The following is a 19,686-nucleotide window of genomic DNA, read 5'->3' on the forward strand; positions in this document are numbered from 1 at the left end:
ACTACCAAAAGCGCTATACAAATTCAATGCAATTCCAATTAAAATCCCAATGACATACCTCCTAGAAATAGAGAAAGCAATCATGAAATTCATTTGGAAGAATAAGAGATCCAGAATGGCTAAAGCAATCCTTAGCAGGAAGAACAAAGCAAGTGGTATCACAATACCAGACCTTCAACTACACTACAGAGCAATAGTAACAAAAATGGCATGGTATTGGCACCAAAATAGTTAGACCAATGGTACAGAATAGAGGACACAGAGACAAATCCACATAAATAGTTATCTCATACTAAACAAAGGTGCCAAAAACATACAATGGAGAAAAGATAGCCTCCTTAACATATGGTGCTGGGAAAATTGGAAATCCATATGCAGCAAAATGAAACTAAACCCCTATCTCTCACCTTGCACAAACCTTTACAAAATGGATCAAGGACCTAGGAATGGACCTGCACCTAATAGAAGAAAAAGTAGGTCCAAATCTTCATCATGTTGACTTAGGACCAGACTTCCTTAACATGACTCCCAAAGCACAAGAAATAAAAGCAGGAATCAATCATTGGGATAGATTCAAACTAAAAAACTTTCTCAGCACAGGAAAGAATCAACAATGTGAAGAGAGAGCCTACAGAGTGGGAGAAAATCTTTGCCACACACTTCAGATAGAGCACTAATCTTCAGAATCTATAAAGGAATTAAAAAAAAAAAAAAAACCCTTTACACCAAGAATACAAATAACCCAATCAATAAATGGGCTAAGGAAATGAGCAGACACTTCACAGAAGATCTATAAGCAATCAACAGATACATGAAAAAAATGTTCAACATCTCTAGTAATAGGAAATGCAAATCAAAACTACCCTAAGATTTCATTTCACCCTAATTAGAATGTCTGTTATCAAGAATACAAGCAACAATAGGTGTTGATGAGGATGTGGGGAAAAACGTACACTCATACATTGCTGGTGAGGTTGCAAATTGGTGCAGCCACTCTGAAAAACAGTTAGGGAGATTCCTTAGAAAACTTGGAATACAACCACCATTGGACCCACCTATCCCACTCCTTGGCCTATACGCAAAGGACTTAAAATCAGCCTACTACAGTGACATGGCTACATCAGTGTTTATAGCAGCTCAATTCACAATAGTTTGATTGTGGAACCAACCTAGATGCCCTTCAATAGATGAATGGATAAAGAAACTGTGGCATATATACACAATGGAATATTACTCAGCCATAAAGAAGAATAAAATTATGGCATTTGCAGGTAAATGGATGGAGTTGGAGAATATCATGCTAAGTGAAATAAGCCAATCCCCAAAAGCCAAAGGCTGAATGATTTCTCTGATAAGTGGATCATGATACATAACAGGGGTGGTGGGGGAGGAGGTAAGGGAAGAATGGGAGAAGGATGGATTGTGTAGAGGGAAATGAGGGGTGGGGGGTAGGGGAAAGGAAAGAAGAATAGAATGAGACAAACATTATTACTCTATGTACATGTATGATTACGCAAATGGTATGACTCTACTTCATGTACAACCAGAGAAGCAATAGTTGTACCCCATTTGTGTACAATGAATCAAAATTTTAAAAAAAGAACAGAGATGTATCCTGTTTTATTATTATTATTATTATTATTATTATTATTATTATTATTATTTGTGTATATAGCACTGGGCACTGAAACCAGGAGTGGTCAATCACTGAGCTGCATCTCCAACTCCATTTTACTTTGGGACAGTGTCTCACTAAATTGTCCAGACTGACCTTTAACTGCACCTAAAAATTTTTCAAGGTTAGACTACAAAATAAATATGCAAAAAAACAGTAGCTTTTCTATATGCCAGGAGAACCAGTTTAGAAAATACAATGGGAAAAAAAATCCCACTCCTATATGTAATAACTAGGAATATATGTAAAATGTAAGACTGGTATGAATAAACTGTACAAGTTTATTGCAAGGAATAAGATTAGAATAAATGAAAAGATTTATTATATGCCTGGATATAAAGACCTATTTTAGTCCATTTTGTGCTTTCTAACAGAATACTATAGACTAAATAATTTTAAATCAATAGAAATTTGTCTTTCACAATTCTGGAGGCTGGAAGTCCAAGATTAAGGTGTTGGCCTGTGGCAAGGGTCTTCTTGCTGCATCATAACAAGGATAGTACAGGAAAAGAGTAAAAGAGAGGCAAGGATGGGGGACCGAACAACTTCACTGATAATACTATTCATCTGTTCATGAGGGAAGAACTCTTAATACTATTATGTTGACAGTTATATTGCAACATGAGTTTGGGGTGAGGGGACAAACATTCAAACTACAGCAAGACCCATTCTCCCTAGTTAGATAAGCTATTAATTTAATGTGTCTTCAGTCAGTTTCCCAACAGGGTATTTTTTAACTTGTTAATTTAAAAAAGATTGTGCAAGGAAGAGTGATGGAACTGTTACCCCTAGCATGTATGAATTATTGGTAAGCTAAAATTATATTAAAGGAAAGCATTGGATACTGATGTGGGCCGTTGTAGACAGGAAAAGGGGAAGTCTCTAATATTGAGAAACAGAACCAGGCATGTGTAAGAACTCTGAAAAAGGTAGAATTTTAAGACAGTGAAGAAAGAATTTCATAAATGCCATTACTAGAACAAATGGTAATTTGGAAAAAATTTGGTCTTTTTTTTTTCTCCATACCTAACATGTAAAACCATGCAGATATTAAAAAAATAAATAAGTGGTTGTTTTTAATAAACTGGTGTAGGAAAAACAAATAGAAAACATAAAACAGGGATACAACCTCAGTGCTAGCAGGGGCCAGGCAAGAGTTTGAAATAAAAATCATGCAGCACTCAATATCTTATGTTACTTGGATAGAGTTAGAAATATTTATCTACTTTGAGAAAATAATGTCATAAATGGAACAATAAATAGCAACCTATATTTGGTTCAGAGTTAAGAAGTAATAATAATGCCCCTGTTGGCATAGGCCCAGGGGCATATTTGCACTATAGACTGCAAGAATGCCACCCAGCCATCCCAAATTGTGCAACAACATGGCAACCTGGCAAAAGGCCACTTAGCTCCAAGAAGTTTTTGCCATGCAAGAATGCCCAAAGTTATCAGATCTTCTGATCTTTTTTCATGTGAAGCTAGAAATTGCAAATTTCATGTTAAATCTCACAAATTTAAACTATTATCTCAGTTCTTTAAAACTTCTTATAAGCCAAACCAAATACATTTATAGGCTAAATTCACCCATAGGCCTTGAATTTATAAACTCCAGTGTATAGTTTTATTTTTTGTTTTGGTTTCAGGATTATACTTATCTTCTCAGCATTTCTTCCTCTACACTGTGGATCAGTTTTCATAGCAGAGGAATTCTAGAGAATTTACATAGTTCACTCAGTACAGTACCACTTCCATTGCTCAGGGCCTGGGACCATTGCATGTAGATATTTCTCTATTATCATGGTTTCTCCTTGAGAATGTTTTATTACTTATATTCCTATAAAATTTACTTTTAATCTAGGTTTTGAAATTAATACTTGAATTTTCTTAAAGATTTTATTAAAATATCAGCACAACAGTTTTTATCTTTTTCTCATTAATATTCTGGTTGATTGGTTCATTTCAACCCCTTAATTTTTTCATCTATTTTTATTTTGACTTTATTAATTCCTTCTTCTATTTTTGTTTAGTTCTTTTTCTACCTTCTAAAGTTGAATTCTTCATTTATTTTCATTATTATTTTTAGATTTAATGAAGAATTGAAAGTTATACATTTCTCTCTTGATACAAGGCTTTTTCCCTACAATGTGACTTAATTTCTAAGTGGTCTGTGATTTGTTTTGATTCTTTCTTGACTGAAACCAAAATCATTCTAAGATTTTTTTTTTTTAATCTCCAAGTAGTTAATTTTCTTTTGTTTATTTGTCATTGTTGTTGATTTAATTTTATTGCATTGGGGTCTCAGAATGTAGCCTATATAATTTTCATTCTTTGGAATGTTCTTTATGGCATAGTAACCAGTTTATTTAAAAAAAAAAAGTTCCCTATTCCTCTGAAAAGAAAGGGCTTTCTTTGTAAAGATACATGTGTATATTTTTTATTCATTGAATGGTATTTATATCCTTTCTTTTGACTTGAAGGTTCATATTTTTATTACTATAAAATATTGTTCCATATAATTTTTTATTTTCACTTCTACTTTTTAAAAAATCGGCACTCCTACTTTCTCCCTGTAATATTTGCCTGCCATTTTTGTTTTGATATTTTTTTAACATTCCCATGTAAAACTTTCTAAGTCATTTAAAATGTTTTCTTAAAACCAGCTTATAGCTGAATATTGATTCTATGTAATATTAGAGTTTTTAAGGGAATTTAAGTTATTTATTTTATTTTCCTCATGAGTAACTTTTATCTTGTTTCTGCTTTTTGTTTTACATTTGCTATCTTTTGACTTGCCCCTCTCCCTTTTTATTTTTCTAGATTTTGCTTAAATGATCCAGTTTTCTTTGCTTCTTTCTCCTTAGTGATGGTGACGAAATAATATATCTCATTGCATGAAAGCTGCAAATGATATGCATTACATTTTAGTATAAAATATTTGAAATTATACCTTGTAGCAATTTTATTTAGTAGTATACCCTTTCAAAAATGATAACTTTTAACACAATTTAACTTGTGCTGTTTTGCTTTTTTTTTTTTTTTTTTTTTTAATGGTACCAGGGTTTGAACCCAGGGGCACTTAATGATTGAGACACATCCCTAGCCACCTCCCCCCTCCCCTTTTTTTTAAATAGGGTCTTGCTAAGTTGCTTAGGGCCTTGCTAAACTGCTAAGGCTGGATTTGAATGGGGATCCTCCTGCCTCAGCCTTCCAAGCCACTGGGATTATAGGCATGCACCACTGCACCCAGCTTACCTTGCTTTTTTTCTCCCAGTTCCTATCTTACATGCTTTGCTGAAATAATCTGAATCCTTTATTTTATTCCTTTCTTCTCTTCCTCATCCCCCCATACAGATGTCCAAATGAAAGATAGTTTGACTGAATATAGAGCTCTACCATCACAGTTCTCATTGTGTACCTTGTTAATTTTTTATAATTTTGAAATAATCATAAATTCATATGCAGCTATAAGAAGTAATATAACCAAACACAATGGTCTGTAGCTTGTAATCTCAGCTACTGTGAAGGCTGAAGCATGAAGATCATAAGTTTAGGACCAGCCTGGGCAATTTAGCAAAACACTAGCTCAAAATAAAAAACACTGGGGATGTAATTCAATATGCAAGGTCCTGGGGTTCAGTTCCCAGTACTGAAAAAAGAAAAAGAAATAGTAATAATAATGCAAGCAGATTCTGTGAATTCTTTATACAACTTCTCCTAACGATAACATCTTGTAAAATTATGGTACAGTATCATAACCAGGATATTGATTTCGATAGTCAACATACAAATGTTTTTATCATATCAAGACTCCCTGGTGTTGCCTACTTCTCTCCTACCCCCACTCCCTCCTTAACTCATGACAGCCACTAATTCGTTCTCTATTTTATCATTTCAAAGGATGTTTTTATGTAAGTGTGCAAATAGAATGTGAGCTTTTGGAATTGGCTTTTTTTAAATTCAGAATTATCTGTATAGTGATCCTAATTATTGCATGTATTTTTAACCAGTCTTTTCCTTTGTTTTGCTGAGTGGTATTCCGTAGTATGGTAAGCATGCACTGGTAACCATTTACTCACTCAAGGACATCTGGGTTGTTTCCAGTTTGGGGCTGTTACAGATAAAGCCACTGTGAATAATAGTGTAGAAATTTATAGATGAACATAAATTTTAATTTCCCTAGATTAAATGCTCAGGAGTATATTTGCTGAGTTGTATAGTAGTTGCATGTTTAATTTGATAAGGGACTGCCAAGCAATTTTCTATTTTATACTCTCACCAACAGATAAGATGTTAGATAAGATACAAATATTCTAATTTTTCTAAATTTTTCCAGCATTGGGTGTTGTCGTGATTTTTTATTTTAGTCATCTGATAGATGGATGTAGTAATATCTCATTGTGGTTTTAATTTGCATTTCCCTAAATGGCTAATGATTTACCCACTTTAGTGAAATGTCTCTTTTGCCCATTTCCTAATTGAATTGTTCATTGGTTCTTAGGTCTTCCATAACAGAATCACAAACTAGGTAGCTTAAAAAACAATAAAAATTTATCATATCATGGTTCTGTGATATACAAACTGAAATTAAGATGTTGATAGAGTTGGTTCTGTCTGAGAACTCAGAGAGTATACTCTTTCTCCTAGGTTATGGTGATGGCCAATAATCTTCAGTGTTTTTTGCTTATTGCTGCTTTGCACTCTTCAGTTGTTAAATGGCAGTCTGCCCTCATGTGTTTCTTTGTGCCTAGTCTTTTCTTTTAAGGACACAAGTCATATCAAATTAAGGGTCTACTTTACTCTGTATGATTTCAGTTTATTAATTACATCTACAACAATCCTGCTTCAAATAAGGTCACAATCTAAAGTATTAACTTCACCATTTTTTCCTTTATTTTTCAAGAACACAGTTTAACCCATAAATGTTTGCGTGTGTGTGTGTGGGGGGGGGTGCTGGGGATCGAACCCAGGGCATTGTTTTTGTAAGGTAAGCACTCTGCCAACTGAGCTATTTCCCCAGCCCTGTTTTGTTTTTTAATGTTGAGTTTTGAGTATACATATTAGTTCTTCATCAGGTATGTTGTTTTTAAATTTTTTTTCCAATCTGTAGTTTTGTATCCTTTTTTTCTTATTTTATTTATTTTTTAAATAATGTTATTTATTTGGATAGTTTTAAGTTAACATACAAATTGAACAGATAGTACAGAAGATTCTCACCACCCCTCTCCCCAGTTTACTTTCTATTTATTTATTTTGTGTGTGTTTCCTGAATGATTTGTTACATTAGAAATCAATCACATTAAGATATATAGAACCCCTACCTCCACATGTCAACTATTTCAAATTAAATGGCACACTTATAAATATCTCAGAGGTCAAGGAAGAAAGCACAAGAAAAGTAAATAAAAAGTGCTTTAAACTAAGTGATAATAAAAGCTTAAAATATCAGGATCTCTGGGATGAAACAATACTCAGATGAACATTTATAACTTAAAGTACTTGTATCAGAAAGACACCAGAATTACATTATTTTCAAACTATGTAGTAGGAAGGAAAAAGTAGGAGCAGAAATGTATGAAATAGAGAAGAAATAATGCACCTAAAAATTGATGAAAATCAAGTTTAATAAAAAAAAGCAAGAACATAAAAATTAATATCCATAGAAATAAAAACATTAAGGCAATAGCATAATTGTATGGCAACATATAACATGGTTGTTATGGTTTGGATGGGAAGTATCCCCTAAAAACTCACATGTGAGACAATGTAAGAAGGTTCAGAGGAGAAATTATTGGGTGTAAGAAGGTTCAGAGGAGAGATTATTGGGTTGTAAGAGTGTTAACCCAATCAGTGAATTAATTCCTTGATAGGGATTAACTGGGTGGTAACTGAAGTGGTAGGGTGTGACTGGAGGAGGTGGGAATTGGGGTGTGGCTTTGGGGTATATATTTGTATTTGACAAGTGGAGACATTCTCTGCTCCATGATATGAGCTGCTTCCCTCTGCCACTCTCTCCTGCCATGATGTTCAGCCTCACCTGGAGCCCAGAGAAATGCAGCTGGCCTTCTGTGGACTAAGACCTCTGAAACTGTGAGCCCTCAAATAAATCTTTTCTCTTCTAAAATTGTTCTGGTCATGTCTTTTAGTCACAGCGGCAAAAAAAAAAAAAAAAAAAAAACTGACTAAAACAATGGTCTGTAGTAGAAAAGGATCTGTGTGCTGCTGAGAAGAAAGTATATTCTGTCATTGATGGATAAAATATTCTATATATGTCTGTTAAGTCTAAATTATCAATTGTATTTTTTAATTCTGTAGCTTCTTTATTTAGTTTCTGTTTGAAGGATCGATCCGGTGGTGACAGAGGCATTTTAAAGTTATCCAGTATTATTGTGTTGTGGGCTGTTAGATTCTTGAAACTGAGAAGGGTTTGTTTGATATACGTAGATGCTCCATTGTTTGGGGCATATTTACGATTGTTATGCTTGATGTATAATTCCCTTAAACTGTATGAAATGGCCTTCTTTGTCCCTTCTGATTAACTTTGGCTTAAAGTCCACTTTATCTGATAACGAGGATAGAAACCCCTGCCTGTTAATGTGAATGATGTTTTTTCCCATCCTATCACCTTCATTCTGCCTATGAGGTGAGTCTCTTGGAGACAGCTATTGTTGGGTTTGTTTTTTAATCCAATCTGCCAGTCTATGTCTTTTGATTGTTTAGTCTAGGCCATTCGTGTTTAAGCTTATTATTGAGGTATGATTTGATTCCCATTTTGGTTTATTTCTAATTCGTAATTTGAGTTAGTTTCTCCTTTGATTGACCTTTAGTGTAGCTCCTCCCTTTGCTGGTTTTTACTTTTTTTTTTTTTTTTTTTTTTTCATCTTCATGGAATATTTTGTTGAGAATATTCTATAATGCAAGCTTTCTTCTAGTTGCAGATTCTTTTAACTTTTGTTCATCATGGAAGGTTTTTATTTCATCTTCAAATGAAGCTTAATTTTGCTGGATATAGGATTCTTCGTTGGCAACTATTTTCTTTCAGAGTTTGGTATATGTTATTCTAGGACCTCCTGGCTTTTAGGGTCTAGGTTGAGGAATCAACTGAGATCTGAATTAGTTTCCCTCTATATATAATCTGATATTTTTTTTTTCTCTTGCAGCCTTTAAAATTGTATCCTTATGGGCTGGGAATATAGCTCAGTCGGTAGAGTGCTTGCCTGGCATGTGCAAGGCCCTGGGTTCAATCCCTAGCACCGCAAAAAAAAAGAAAAAAAAAATTGTATCCTTATTGTGTATGTTAGGCATTTTCATTACAGTGTGCCTTGGCATGGGTCTGTTGTAATTTTGTATATTTGAGGTCCTGTAAGTCTCTTGTATTTGATTTTCCATTTCATTCTTTAGGTTTGGGAAATTTTATGATACTATTTTATTGAAAAGATTGTTCATTCCTTTGGTTTGTATCTCTGCACCCTCATCTATCCCAATAAATCTTAAATTTGGTCTTTTCATGTTATTCAGTAGTTGTTGGAAGTTCTGTTCATGGTTTCTTAATATCTTCTCTCTGTGGTCAACTTTTTTCAAGATTATACATTTTGTCTTCATTGTCTGAGGTTCTGTCTTCCAAGTGGTCTAGTTTGTTTGTGATACTGTGTTGAGTTTTTAATTTGGTTTATTGTTTCCTTCATTTCAAGGATATCTGCTTGTTTTTTTTTATTTTCCAGAATCTCTTCCTCTTTATTGAAGTGTTCTTTCACTTCCTGTATTTTCTCTGATTTCATTCCTGATACCATCCTTTACTTCACAGATCAGTTTACATACATTCTAAACTTCTCTGACATTTCTTCCACTGTGATGTTGATGGATTCTGTTGTTGGAGTATCTTTGTTTGGGGCAATTTGTTCCCTTGTTTTTTCATGTTGTTTGTGTGTACCCATCTAATGGAATGGATCTGAGGCAGTAGAGTTTCTAACCTACTTACCGTGGACTTACCATGTTCCTGGAGGTTTCTACTACCTCACTGTTTAAAGGGGGAGACAAATAGTAACAACCAATGCAAACAATGTATAGCATTAAATCAAATAGTTCCTACTATGACATCTACAATGTTAATTATCACAATAAACAGAAACAGATCAGTTACTGCCTACAAAAAAACAAGTTTGCAAAAGGGTTTATAATATCAAATGGACAGGGAAAGAATGGAAGTGATATAAGATGTGATGATTGAGAGGGAGGAGGCGAGACAAGTAAAAGAATAAAGAGTGAAAGAGAGAACAATAGAGATTGACTATTAGCAGAAGAAAAGAGAATCAAGGGAAACAGAAGAAAAAAATGTGAAGTAAAACTTTTTAAAAAATTAAAAATAAAAGAATACAAAAGTAAAATATACTAATCAAACCTCCTAATTCACAAAAATAAAAACTAATCCATGAAAAACAACTGGCTTCATAAATGCTAGAAATGAAAAACAAATATGAATATGTATAAATGTCTATGTATCATTAAGGTCACAATTAAACAGAGAAAAAGAATTTTAAAAAGATCTTGACAAAAAGTTAAAGAATTCTTTCTGTTGGACTTCAAAGATTCTGTTTCTCTTCTCAGCAGTTCCAAGTGGGGTTGTCTGGAATGTGATGCTCCACTCTCTGAACTGCTAGAGTGAGAGAGATAATCCCATAGGCAGAATTCCTGGAGGCAGGGTTTAGGCTTATGTGGGCTTCAGGCTCTTCGCTGAATGCCAGTTAGTCTGGAGATTTTAAATCAGCACACCTCCAGTGCCTAGTACTTGCTGATCCATACAGGAAGACTACCTCAGGAATCTTTGCTGGGTTCCACTCATGTGGTGGGGGAGCCAATTCTTAGTCCCCGTCATCTCCTTTGGACCCCATGTTTCATGGTCTCAGGTTTAATCTCCAAACAATCTCTCCAACCCCCACCCTTCCCAGTTCCTGGCCAGATGTGTCTCTCCCAGTCCCTCCTGCAAGCAGTTCAGTTGGAGGGGGAGGGGTGGAACTGGGTGGGTTTCCACTGCCAGTGCCTTATGTAAACCTCTCTCCACATTTGATTTTCTCCTGGTCACTTAAGCACACTCTAGGTTGTGCAGTGTGTGTTTACTGGACCTGTATTTTGGGCCAGACTCAGGTTTGCCAGGAATTGGCCCCCTCAGCTGCCAGCCCCTGCACAGTGGCTGCAAAATGGTTCCTTCCTTTGTCCCCAAATGCCATCTAGAGAGATGGCAGCTTCTTTGCCCACACAGATACTGTGCAGTGTGTCTTCCAGGTTTGCCAGGCAATGTTCTTGATCTCTAAATGCTTGGTACCCAGTCATGCCTTGGGCCTCCCAAAATTGCAGATTCCTTTAATTCCCTTATGCCTCCACTTTGCTCTTGGAGGGGCTGCTCTGGCTTGTGCTTCCAGCCCAGCTGAGGCAGTGACTGTCCACTGGGGATTTCTTCCTTATTTTATTATATCCAACCTCCTGAGTCCCTGGTCTGCTTTGAATGCCCAGTTTTAAATTCCAGTAAAGTCTCCTGCTTTGTTTGTTTGTTTGTTTACTTACCTTGCTGAGAAGCTGCCTGTCTGCTTTCTTGGCTTTACTCCACGGAGCAGCCAGGAAAGTGACCTCCTCTGTTCTGCCATCTTGAAAAGTTTCTCTCTATATCTTTATATCCACTTAACGAAGACTTTCATAAGGGAAGGCTTTTTTTTTTTTTAATAATGAGATCCAATTATCATTTTTCCTTTAATGGACATGCTTTTGCTACCAAATCTCTTTGCCCAATTCCAGATCTCAAATATTTCCTTCTGTTTTTGCCAACTGTATTATAGTTTTACATTTTGTATGTAAGATAATGGTTCACTTTGGGGGTTATTTTGTGTGTGTTCTGTTCCATTGATCTGTGTGTGTCCTTTTGCCAATACTACACAGTCTTAATTATTATAATGATAAGTCATTAAATTGTGTAGACTGTCTTCTCCCTTATTCCTTTTTCAAAACTGTTTTAGCTCTTTTAGTTCCTTACCTATCTTTCTGTCCAAATTTTGTAAACTTTTTATCTTTAAAAAATCTTACTAGAATTTTAGTTTATCAATTTGGAGAAAATAGTTTTATTCTGTTTACTCTTCAAATCCACAAACACAGTATGTCTCTCCCATTTATTTAGATCTTACTTGATTTCTTTAATCAACATTTTATTGTTTTCAGCATTGAAGTCCTATACATATCCTATTGAATATAGTCTTTTTTTAACAATTGCATAAATTCATTGTATTTTTAATTTCAGTATTCACATGTTGATTGTTAATTGATTTTTGTTTTGTTAATTGTTTATTTTGTATCTTGAAGCTAGATTTGCTAGACTCGCTTATTAGTTCTAGGAGGTTCCTTGGGGGTTTTTTTGTTTGTTTTTGTAGGTTCTTGGGTTTTTTGTTTTTTATGTAGATATTGATGTTGTCAGCAAATAGGGGCAGTTTAATTTCTTCCTTTCTGATGTGTATGCCTTTTATTCCCTTTTCTACCTTATTGCACTGGCTAGAACTTCCAGCACTATGTTGAATAAGAGTGGTGAAAGCAGATATCCTGCCTTGTTCCCGATCTTAGGGGGGTAAGTATTCAGTCTTTCACCATTAAGAATAATTTACAGTTTTTGTTGTTGTCTAGTTGAAATATACTTGTTTGTCTTTTATAGGTGCTCTTTATCAAGTTGAGAAAGTTACCTCCATTTCTAAATTTCTGCAAATTTTTAATCATAAGTGTATGTTGAATTTTGTGAAATGCTTTTTATGTATCAGTTGATACGACCATGTGATATTTCTTCTTTAGCTATTTAATATGGTAGACTACAATGATTTTTAAATATTAAACCAGACTTGCATCCCTGGAATAAACCCTGTTTGGTCATGAAATATCTGGGCCTAGAACGTTCTTTTTAATGAATTTTTAAATGATCAGTTAAATTTCTTTAATAGTTGTAAAGTTATTCAAATTATCTTTTTATTGGGTGAGTTGTGATAGTGTTTTTTAGTAATTTATCTATTTTTGTTAAATTTATGTCTGTGTATGTGTACATATCTTTATTATCCTTTTGATGTCTACAGAGTCTGTGGTGGCATCATCTACTTAATTTTTGATAATGGTAATTTGTCTTTTCTCCTCTCTCCTGTTTCCTCTCTCCTCCATGTTGAGAATCAAACCCAGGGCCTCATGCATGCTACACAAGCACTCTTCCACTGAACTATACCCCAGCCCCTTTTTACTTTTCTTGTTATTCTTCCCACAGGTTTGTCATTGATTGTTTCAAAGAGTAAAGCCAGCTTTTTGTTTCACTGATTTTTCTCTACTGTTGCCCTGTTCAAATTTTGCCAGTTTCTCCTCCTTATTTACTTCCTTCTGCTTGTCTTGATTTTATTTTACTCTTTTTTAGGTTCTGAAGTAGGCATTTAGATTACTGATTTGAGACATTGTCTTTCTTCTAATATATATACTTAATGCTATGAACTTCCCTCAGCACCTTTACCGGTGTCCCACAGATCTTGGTATGTTCTGATTTCATTTCCAATCATTTCAGTATTTTTTGTTAAATTATCCTTTTTGACCCATAGATTATTTAGAAGTGTGTTGATTAGTTTCTAAGAGCTTGGACATTTTATCCTATTAGGTTTCTAATTTGTACCCAATGTGTACAGTAACATAGTATGATTTCAGTTTTTTAAAGTTTGTTGAGGTCCATTTAATAACTGAGCATGTGGACTTTCTTAGATACTTGAAAAGATTGTGCATTTTGTTCTTGCTCAATGAAATGTTCTATAAATTTTTATTAGATCCTATTGGCTAATTGTGTTGTCGAATTTTTCTTTGTTCTTCTTAGTTTTCTATGGAGTTGTTTCAGCTTATGTTGAGAGAAGGTTTTGAAGTGTCCAAGCATAATTGTAGGTTTGTCTATATCTTTCAGTTCTATTGGTTTTTACCTTACACATTTTGCAGCTCTGTTATTTTGTGTGCACACATTTACAATTGCTATGTCTTCTTTGACCTTTTATCATTATGTAATGTTTCTGTCTCTGAGAATTTTATTTGTTCTGAAGTCTACTTTTTCTGATATTAATATAGCCACTCCTACTTTCTGTTTATTAATGCTTGTATTATGTATTTTTTTCTTTATATTCCTTTCAGCCTGTGTCATTATTTTTGAGGTGAGTTTCATGTAGACAGCATATTGTTGGGCCCTATTTTTAATACATTTTGCCAATCTTTGTGTTTTCATTGGCATAGTTAAACCATTTAAACTTAATGTAGCTATTGATAAATTAGGGCTTATGCCTATTTGGGGGGCGCATATTTTGTTTTGTTTTTGAGATAGGATCTCACTAAGTTGCCACGCTGCCCTTGAACTTGTACGCCTGCTACCTCAGCTTCCTTGGGACCACATGTACCATCCTGCCAGGCAAGGTCTATCATTCTGATTTTTGTTTTCTGTTTGTTCTCTCTATACCTGGTTACTCTGTTACTTGAATTATTGTCTCAGGTCCATTTGAAGTTTCCTATAGTGTTGGGTTTTTTTGTTTGTTTGTTTGTTTGTTTGTTTGTTTTAGTTACCATTGAAGAATCGAACCCAGTGCCTCATGCATCCTAGGCAAGCTCTATACTGAGCTACAACCCCAGCCCCTCCTGTAGTGTTTTGAGTATATCTCTTTGTATAGTATTTTCATTGATTGCTGTAGGTATTGTATTATATATGAAGTCTTCTGGTGTCAACATTTTACCAATTAAGTGAAAATTAGAAGTCTTGCCTTCCTTTTTATCTCTTTTTCTTCTCTTATTTTTAATACGTTGATATTCCCTCTTCATACATTTAGAATAATTTAGACAATTATATTTTCCCTTCAACCATCAAACAATTCGGAAAACTGAAAAGAAGGAAAGTTTATTTGGTTTATCCATATTTTTGCTTATTGTGTTTTTCTTCCTTCCTGATGTTCCAGGGATCCTTTTCTTATCATTTCCTTTCTTTTAAAATAACTTCATTTAAGTAATAACTTCATTAGTCATTCTTGAATAGGCCTTCTGGCAACAAATAACTTTTGTTTTCCTTTATATGATTTCCTATTTAATTCCTGAAGGACATTTTTGCTGGATGTAAGATTCTGAGTTGATGACTCTTCTTTCAACACTTGAAAAGTTTGTAATTTCCTTCTTTTTTTCTTTTTTACAGTACTGGAGGTTGAATCCAGAAAGAGCTTCGCACACACTAGGCAATTGCTCTACCACTGAGCTCCATATAATTTCCTTCTTTCCTTTATTGTTTCTTGTGAAAAATCTGTCTTTCAAACCATTTTCCTTCTAATGGTAATATGCATTCCTATGTTTCAGGTTTTTTCCTTTGTCTTTAGTTTTCAGAAATTTCACTAAGGTATACCTGAATGTAAATCTCTTTGGGTTTGGAGTTTGCTCAGTATCTTGAATCTGTATATTTAAGGCTTTTTACAAAATACGGGAATTTTTTTTAGTCATTTCTTTGAGTACTTTGTCAGCTCTGCCCCCTCTTTCTCCTTTTCTAGAAATTCAATGACATAAATGTTAAATTTTTTTATTATAGTCCTGCATGCCTCTGAGGCCCTGGGTTTTTTGCCATTGTTTGTTTCTCCTTCATTCTAGTCTGTTGTTCTTATTGGCTAGTTTCTATTATTCTGTCTTGTAGTTCATGGATCCTTTCCAATTTCTTTCCCACTTTGCTGTTGAACCCATCCATTAAGTTTTTCATTTCATTTCTAATGTTTTTAAGTTCTGTAGTTTCAGTTTTGTTCATGTCTTCTATTTTCTTGCTGGGGCTTTCATTTTCACTTGTTTCAAGCATATTCATAATTGCTTGTTGAAACTTTTTTATGATGGCTGCTTTAAAATCTTTGTCAGACATTTCTGACTTTCTCTGTCATCAGTGCTGGCAACTGTTTTCTTTTTTCATTTAGTTGGCAATCTTTCTTGTTCTTGTTATGAGTCATTTTCATTTGAAATCTGGACATTCCGCATATTATAAGACTAGATCTTATTTAAACCTTCTGTGTTAGCTGACTTCCTTACATCACTCTGACAGTAAATAAGGTAGAGATATATAGTGCCCTCTTTAATGCCAGGTGAGGGTAGAAGCCCAGGTTTCCCCTTAGCCTCCGTTGACATGGGAGAGTGAGGAGGCTCCTTGTTATTACCAGGATGGGAGTTCCAGCTCTCTACCAAGCTTTCACTGGTACTCTGTGACTGGGAAAGTGCTTGTTGCTGCTGTTGGTAGTAAAATAAGATTGTCCATCTCCTCTGTCATTACTTCAGTGGAAAAAAGTATAGTTACCTCATTAGTGGAAAGAGGTGGAACTCAGGGTTCGTATGTTGTCTCCACTGATATTACAAAGGTGGGGCCTCATTATCCCCTGTCAGTATAAAACCCCAATTTCCACAGAGGCCTAATCTGACACTATCCCAGCAAACCAAATGGGGCACCCTATTATCTCTCAGCCAGGGTACAAATCTAGGCTCTTCTTTTTACTTTGGCAGGCATGTATAGGGATGTAGCTACAGTATTTTCTGAGATATATTAACCTTGAAATTGAGCAGTCATTGTCTAAAAGTTTTCTGTCCTCCCAGTCTACCCCTTTCATGGTCCTTTGATTAGAGAAAACAGATTTTTTTGTGGCTCTTTTTTGGTTTTTGTCTGTTGGCATTTCTGGTTTGTCAGCTTCTCTAGCTCCAAGTCTGAGATACGTGAGATAAAAAGAAGTTGCAGGGAACACACTGCCACACAGTTCCTTGGATCTCTTGAACTTTCTTGTGTTTGTTGTATATGTAATGTCCACAGGTTTTAGTTGTATTTAGCTTGAGAAGTAGGAGAATGAATATCTACTCCATCTTTCTAGAATCAGAAGTCTGCTCGGCTGTATTTTGATGGAGGTATAGACAGTGTCTTTTGTCAATCAGTGTTTTTGTTAATAATGATAGTTAACATTTCTCATGTACACACGGTGTGCTCAGGTATTGTTCCAAATGTTTTTCATATATTAAGTTGCTTAATTCCTGTGAGACTCTAGAAAGTAGTTACTAATGTTTTTCTGCTTTTATCAAATAAGGAAATTGAGGCATAGAAAAGATAAATAGCATGCTCAAAGGCTCTGACTAATTCATGATTAAACCTCAGGCTCTCTTGACTCCATAACCCTCTATTACATGTGACCCGAGACAAATCTAGTAATAGTTCTTTATGCTTTCTATCATAGCACCATGACTTTTCTTTTTGGAAGCTTATCATAGTTTTTCTATGTTAGAATTCAGAAATTTTATTAGGATATGCGTACATACAGGTCTTTTTCCAATAATAATAATTTTCTCTGGAACCCAGCATGTCTTTTGATCAGAAAACTTAGGTGTTTCTACTGCTCAGTGACATATTTTTGAAATTTAAAAAGTTTCCTCTTATCTACCCACTTAAAAATGTGTTTTAAAAGACTGTTTCAAGAGACTACAAAGATACTCAGTATAAAACAAAGAAGTGAGTTACTTCTAATTGGCCAAAAACTTTCTTTTTCTTATAAATTAGAGAAAAAATTACAGTTAAACACTACAGTCAAGCTGTGAGAAACTGCTTGCACCTTAAGAGTTCTGTCATAAGTTATATGACACTGGAAGACTTGCTTGGTTTACAGCTTTTGGTGTGAGAAAGAAAAGTGGGATGGCCAAGGAAAGTGAGCTATGATACCAGAGTCAGCATCCGTATTTACTGTTACTTTTAACCATTTCAAGAAGTAAATGAAGCTGAATATAGTGGTGTACATCTGTAATCTCAGCAACTCATGAGGCTGAGGTAGGAGTATTGCAAGTTCAAAGTCAGCCTCAGCAATGTAGCAAGTCCCTAAGCAATTTAGCAAAACCCTGTCTCACAATGAAAAATAAAAGGGGCTGGTGATGTGTCTCAGTGGTTAAGGGCCCCTGGGTTTAATCCCTGGTACCAAAAAAATGAATGATAGTTACATAAAACAATAATTACAAAAATGCATCACTGAGCTTATAAATATGAAGATTTGATCTTTATGACCATATAGCACAAAAGATAGGGGATGAGGTGGGCATGGTGGCATATGCCTGTGGTAATCCCAGTTACTCGGTAGACTGAGGCAAGAGGATTAAAACTTCAAAGCTAGCCACCATTTGACCCAGCTATCCCACTCCTTGGCCTATACCCAAAGGACTTAAAATCAGCATACTATAGTGACACACCAACATCAATGTTTATAGCAGCTCAATTCACAATAGCTAAACTATGGAACCAACATGGATGCCTTCAACAGATGAATGGATAAAGAAAATGTGGTACATATACACAACAGAAAACTTTAAAGAACAATGAAATTATGGCATTTGCAGGTAAAAGAATGGAACTAGAATATCATGCTAAGTGAAATAAGCCAATCCCAAAAAACCAAAGGCTGAATGTTTTCTCTGCTAAGGGGATGCTGATCCATAGTGGGGCAGGTGCAGGGGGAGTGTTTAGGGAAGAATGAAGGAACTTTGGATTGTGCAGAGGGGAGCAAGGGGAGGGGTGGGAATGGGAAGGACAGTAGAATGAGACACATCATTACCCTATAAACACGTATGCTTATACTACTGGTGTGACTCAGCACCATGTACAGCCAGAAGAATGAGAAGTTATGTTCCATTTGTGTACGATGTATCAAAATGCATTCTACTGTCATGTATAACCAATTAGAACAAATTTAAAAAATATTAATTTTAAAAAAAGACAAAACTTCAAGACTAGCCTGGGCAACTTTGCAAGACCCTGTTTCAAAATAAAAAGGGCTGGGGGTGTAGATGTGGTAGACTGCCCCTGGGTTTGATCTACAGTACCATTAAAAAAAAAAAAAAAAACCTGGTAATGGAGCCAGGAAATATCAAATGGTAAATCATGAAGAGTACTGGCCAGGCATGGTACCACATGCCTGTAATCCCAGGGACTTGGGAGGCTGAAGCAGAAAGATGGTAAGTTAGAGGCCACTCTCAGCAACTTAGCAAGATCCTGTCTCAAAATTTTAAAAAATAAAATTAAAGGCCAGGGATGTAGCTCAGTGTTACAGCACCTTTGGGTTCAACCCCTAATACAGAAAGGAAGGAAGAAAGGGAGGGAGGGTACTTGAAAAAGTAAGTAGGTAGGCGCTATAAATAAAGTTTTTTCTCTCTTTTGATCATATTGAAAGGACAAAAATTTGTAAAAGCAGTAATTATGACCTGTATTATTGGATTTATAAAATATATAGACTAGAGGATGATGATGATATGATGATGTTAAAAAAGGAGTGGGAATGGATGTATATTGGAGCAAACTGAAATTAATATTACTCTATATTGTGATAAGATACATATTATAATTTCTAGAGTAACTACTAAGAACTAAAATATGTGTAGTTTAAAAATCAACAAAGCACTCTTGAGTATTTATCACACAGAGGTGAAGCTTAAGTTTACACAGAATCATGTACCTCAATGTTTATAATAGTTTTATTTGTAATAGCCAAAATCTGAAAACAACCAAGATGGTCCCCAACAGGTGAATGGTTACACAAACTGTATACATACAGACCATGGAATACTATGTAGCAGTAAAAGGAACAAACTATTGATACACACAGAAGCTTAGATGAATCTCAAAAAAATTATGCTGAGTAGAAGAAACTAATTCCAGAAAGTTAGATACTTTATGATTCAATTTATATATCACTTTTGAAATGATAGAATTTTAGAAATGCAGGATTTCTGGTTGTTGCCAAAAGTTAAGTATGAATGGTGAAGATGAAAGTAAAGGTGAAGTGCCTCGTCACTCTGGATCCAAGATGGCAGACTAGAGGGAGGCTGCATTCCTTGTCACTCTGTAACTCTGGTTTCAAGCAGAGGATATCTGTTTCTCGGTGAGGCAGTTTTTGCTGCTTATCGATCCCCTGGTGTTTACCCCATTTGTCTGCTGTGTTGACCTGCAGTTT

General features: G+C 35.0%; 1 protein-coding gene across 2 annotated transcripts in view; it reads left to right on the plus strand.

Annotated features, from left to right (window-relative positions):
* RNF24 (ring finger protein 24) overlaps positions 1 to 19,686 on the plus strand; it is an 85,362-nt gene that overhangs the window by 29,120 nt on the left and 36,556 nt on the right. The window contains exon 2 of one of the 2 annotated variants that reach the window (XM_079127881.1): positions 12,210 to 12,278. The exons of the other annotated variant lie outside the window; for it this stretch is intronic. Within the exon in view, the coding sequence (XP_078984007.1) occupies positions 12,223 to 12,278 (56 nt within the window). The 5' untranslated portion in view covers positions 12,210 to 12,222. The remainder of the gene's footprint in view (positions 1 to 12,209; positions 12,279 to 19,686) is intronic. 2 annotated transcript variants of the gene reach the window in all.

Source organism: Sciurus vulgaris (genome assembly GCF_902686455.1).
Source record: "Sciurus vulgaris genome assembly, chromosome: 2".
Lineage (NCBI taxonomy): Eukaryota > Metazoa > Chordata > Mammalia > Rodentia > Sciuridae > Sciurus > Sciurus vulgaris.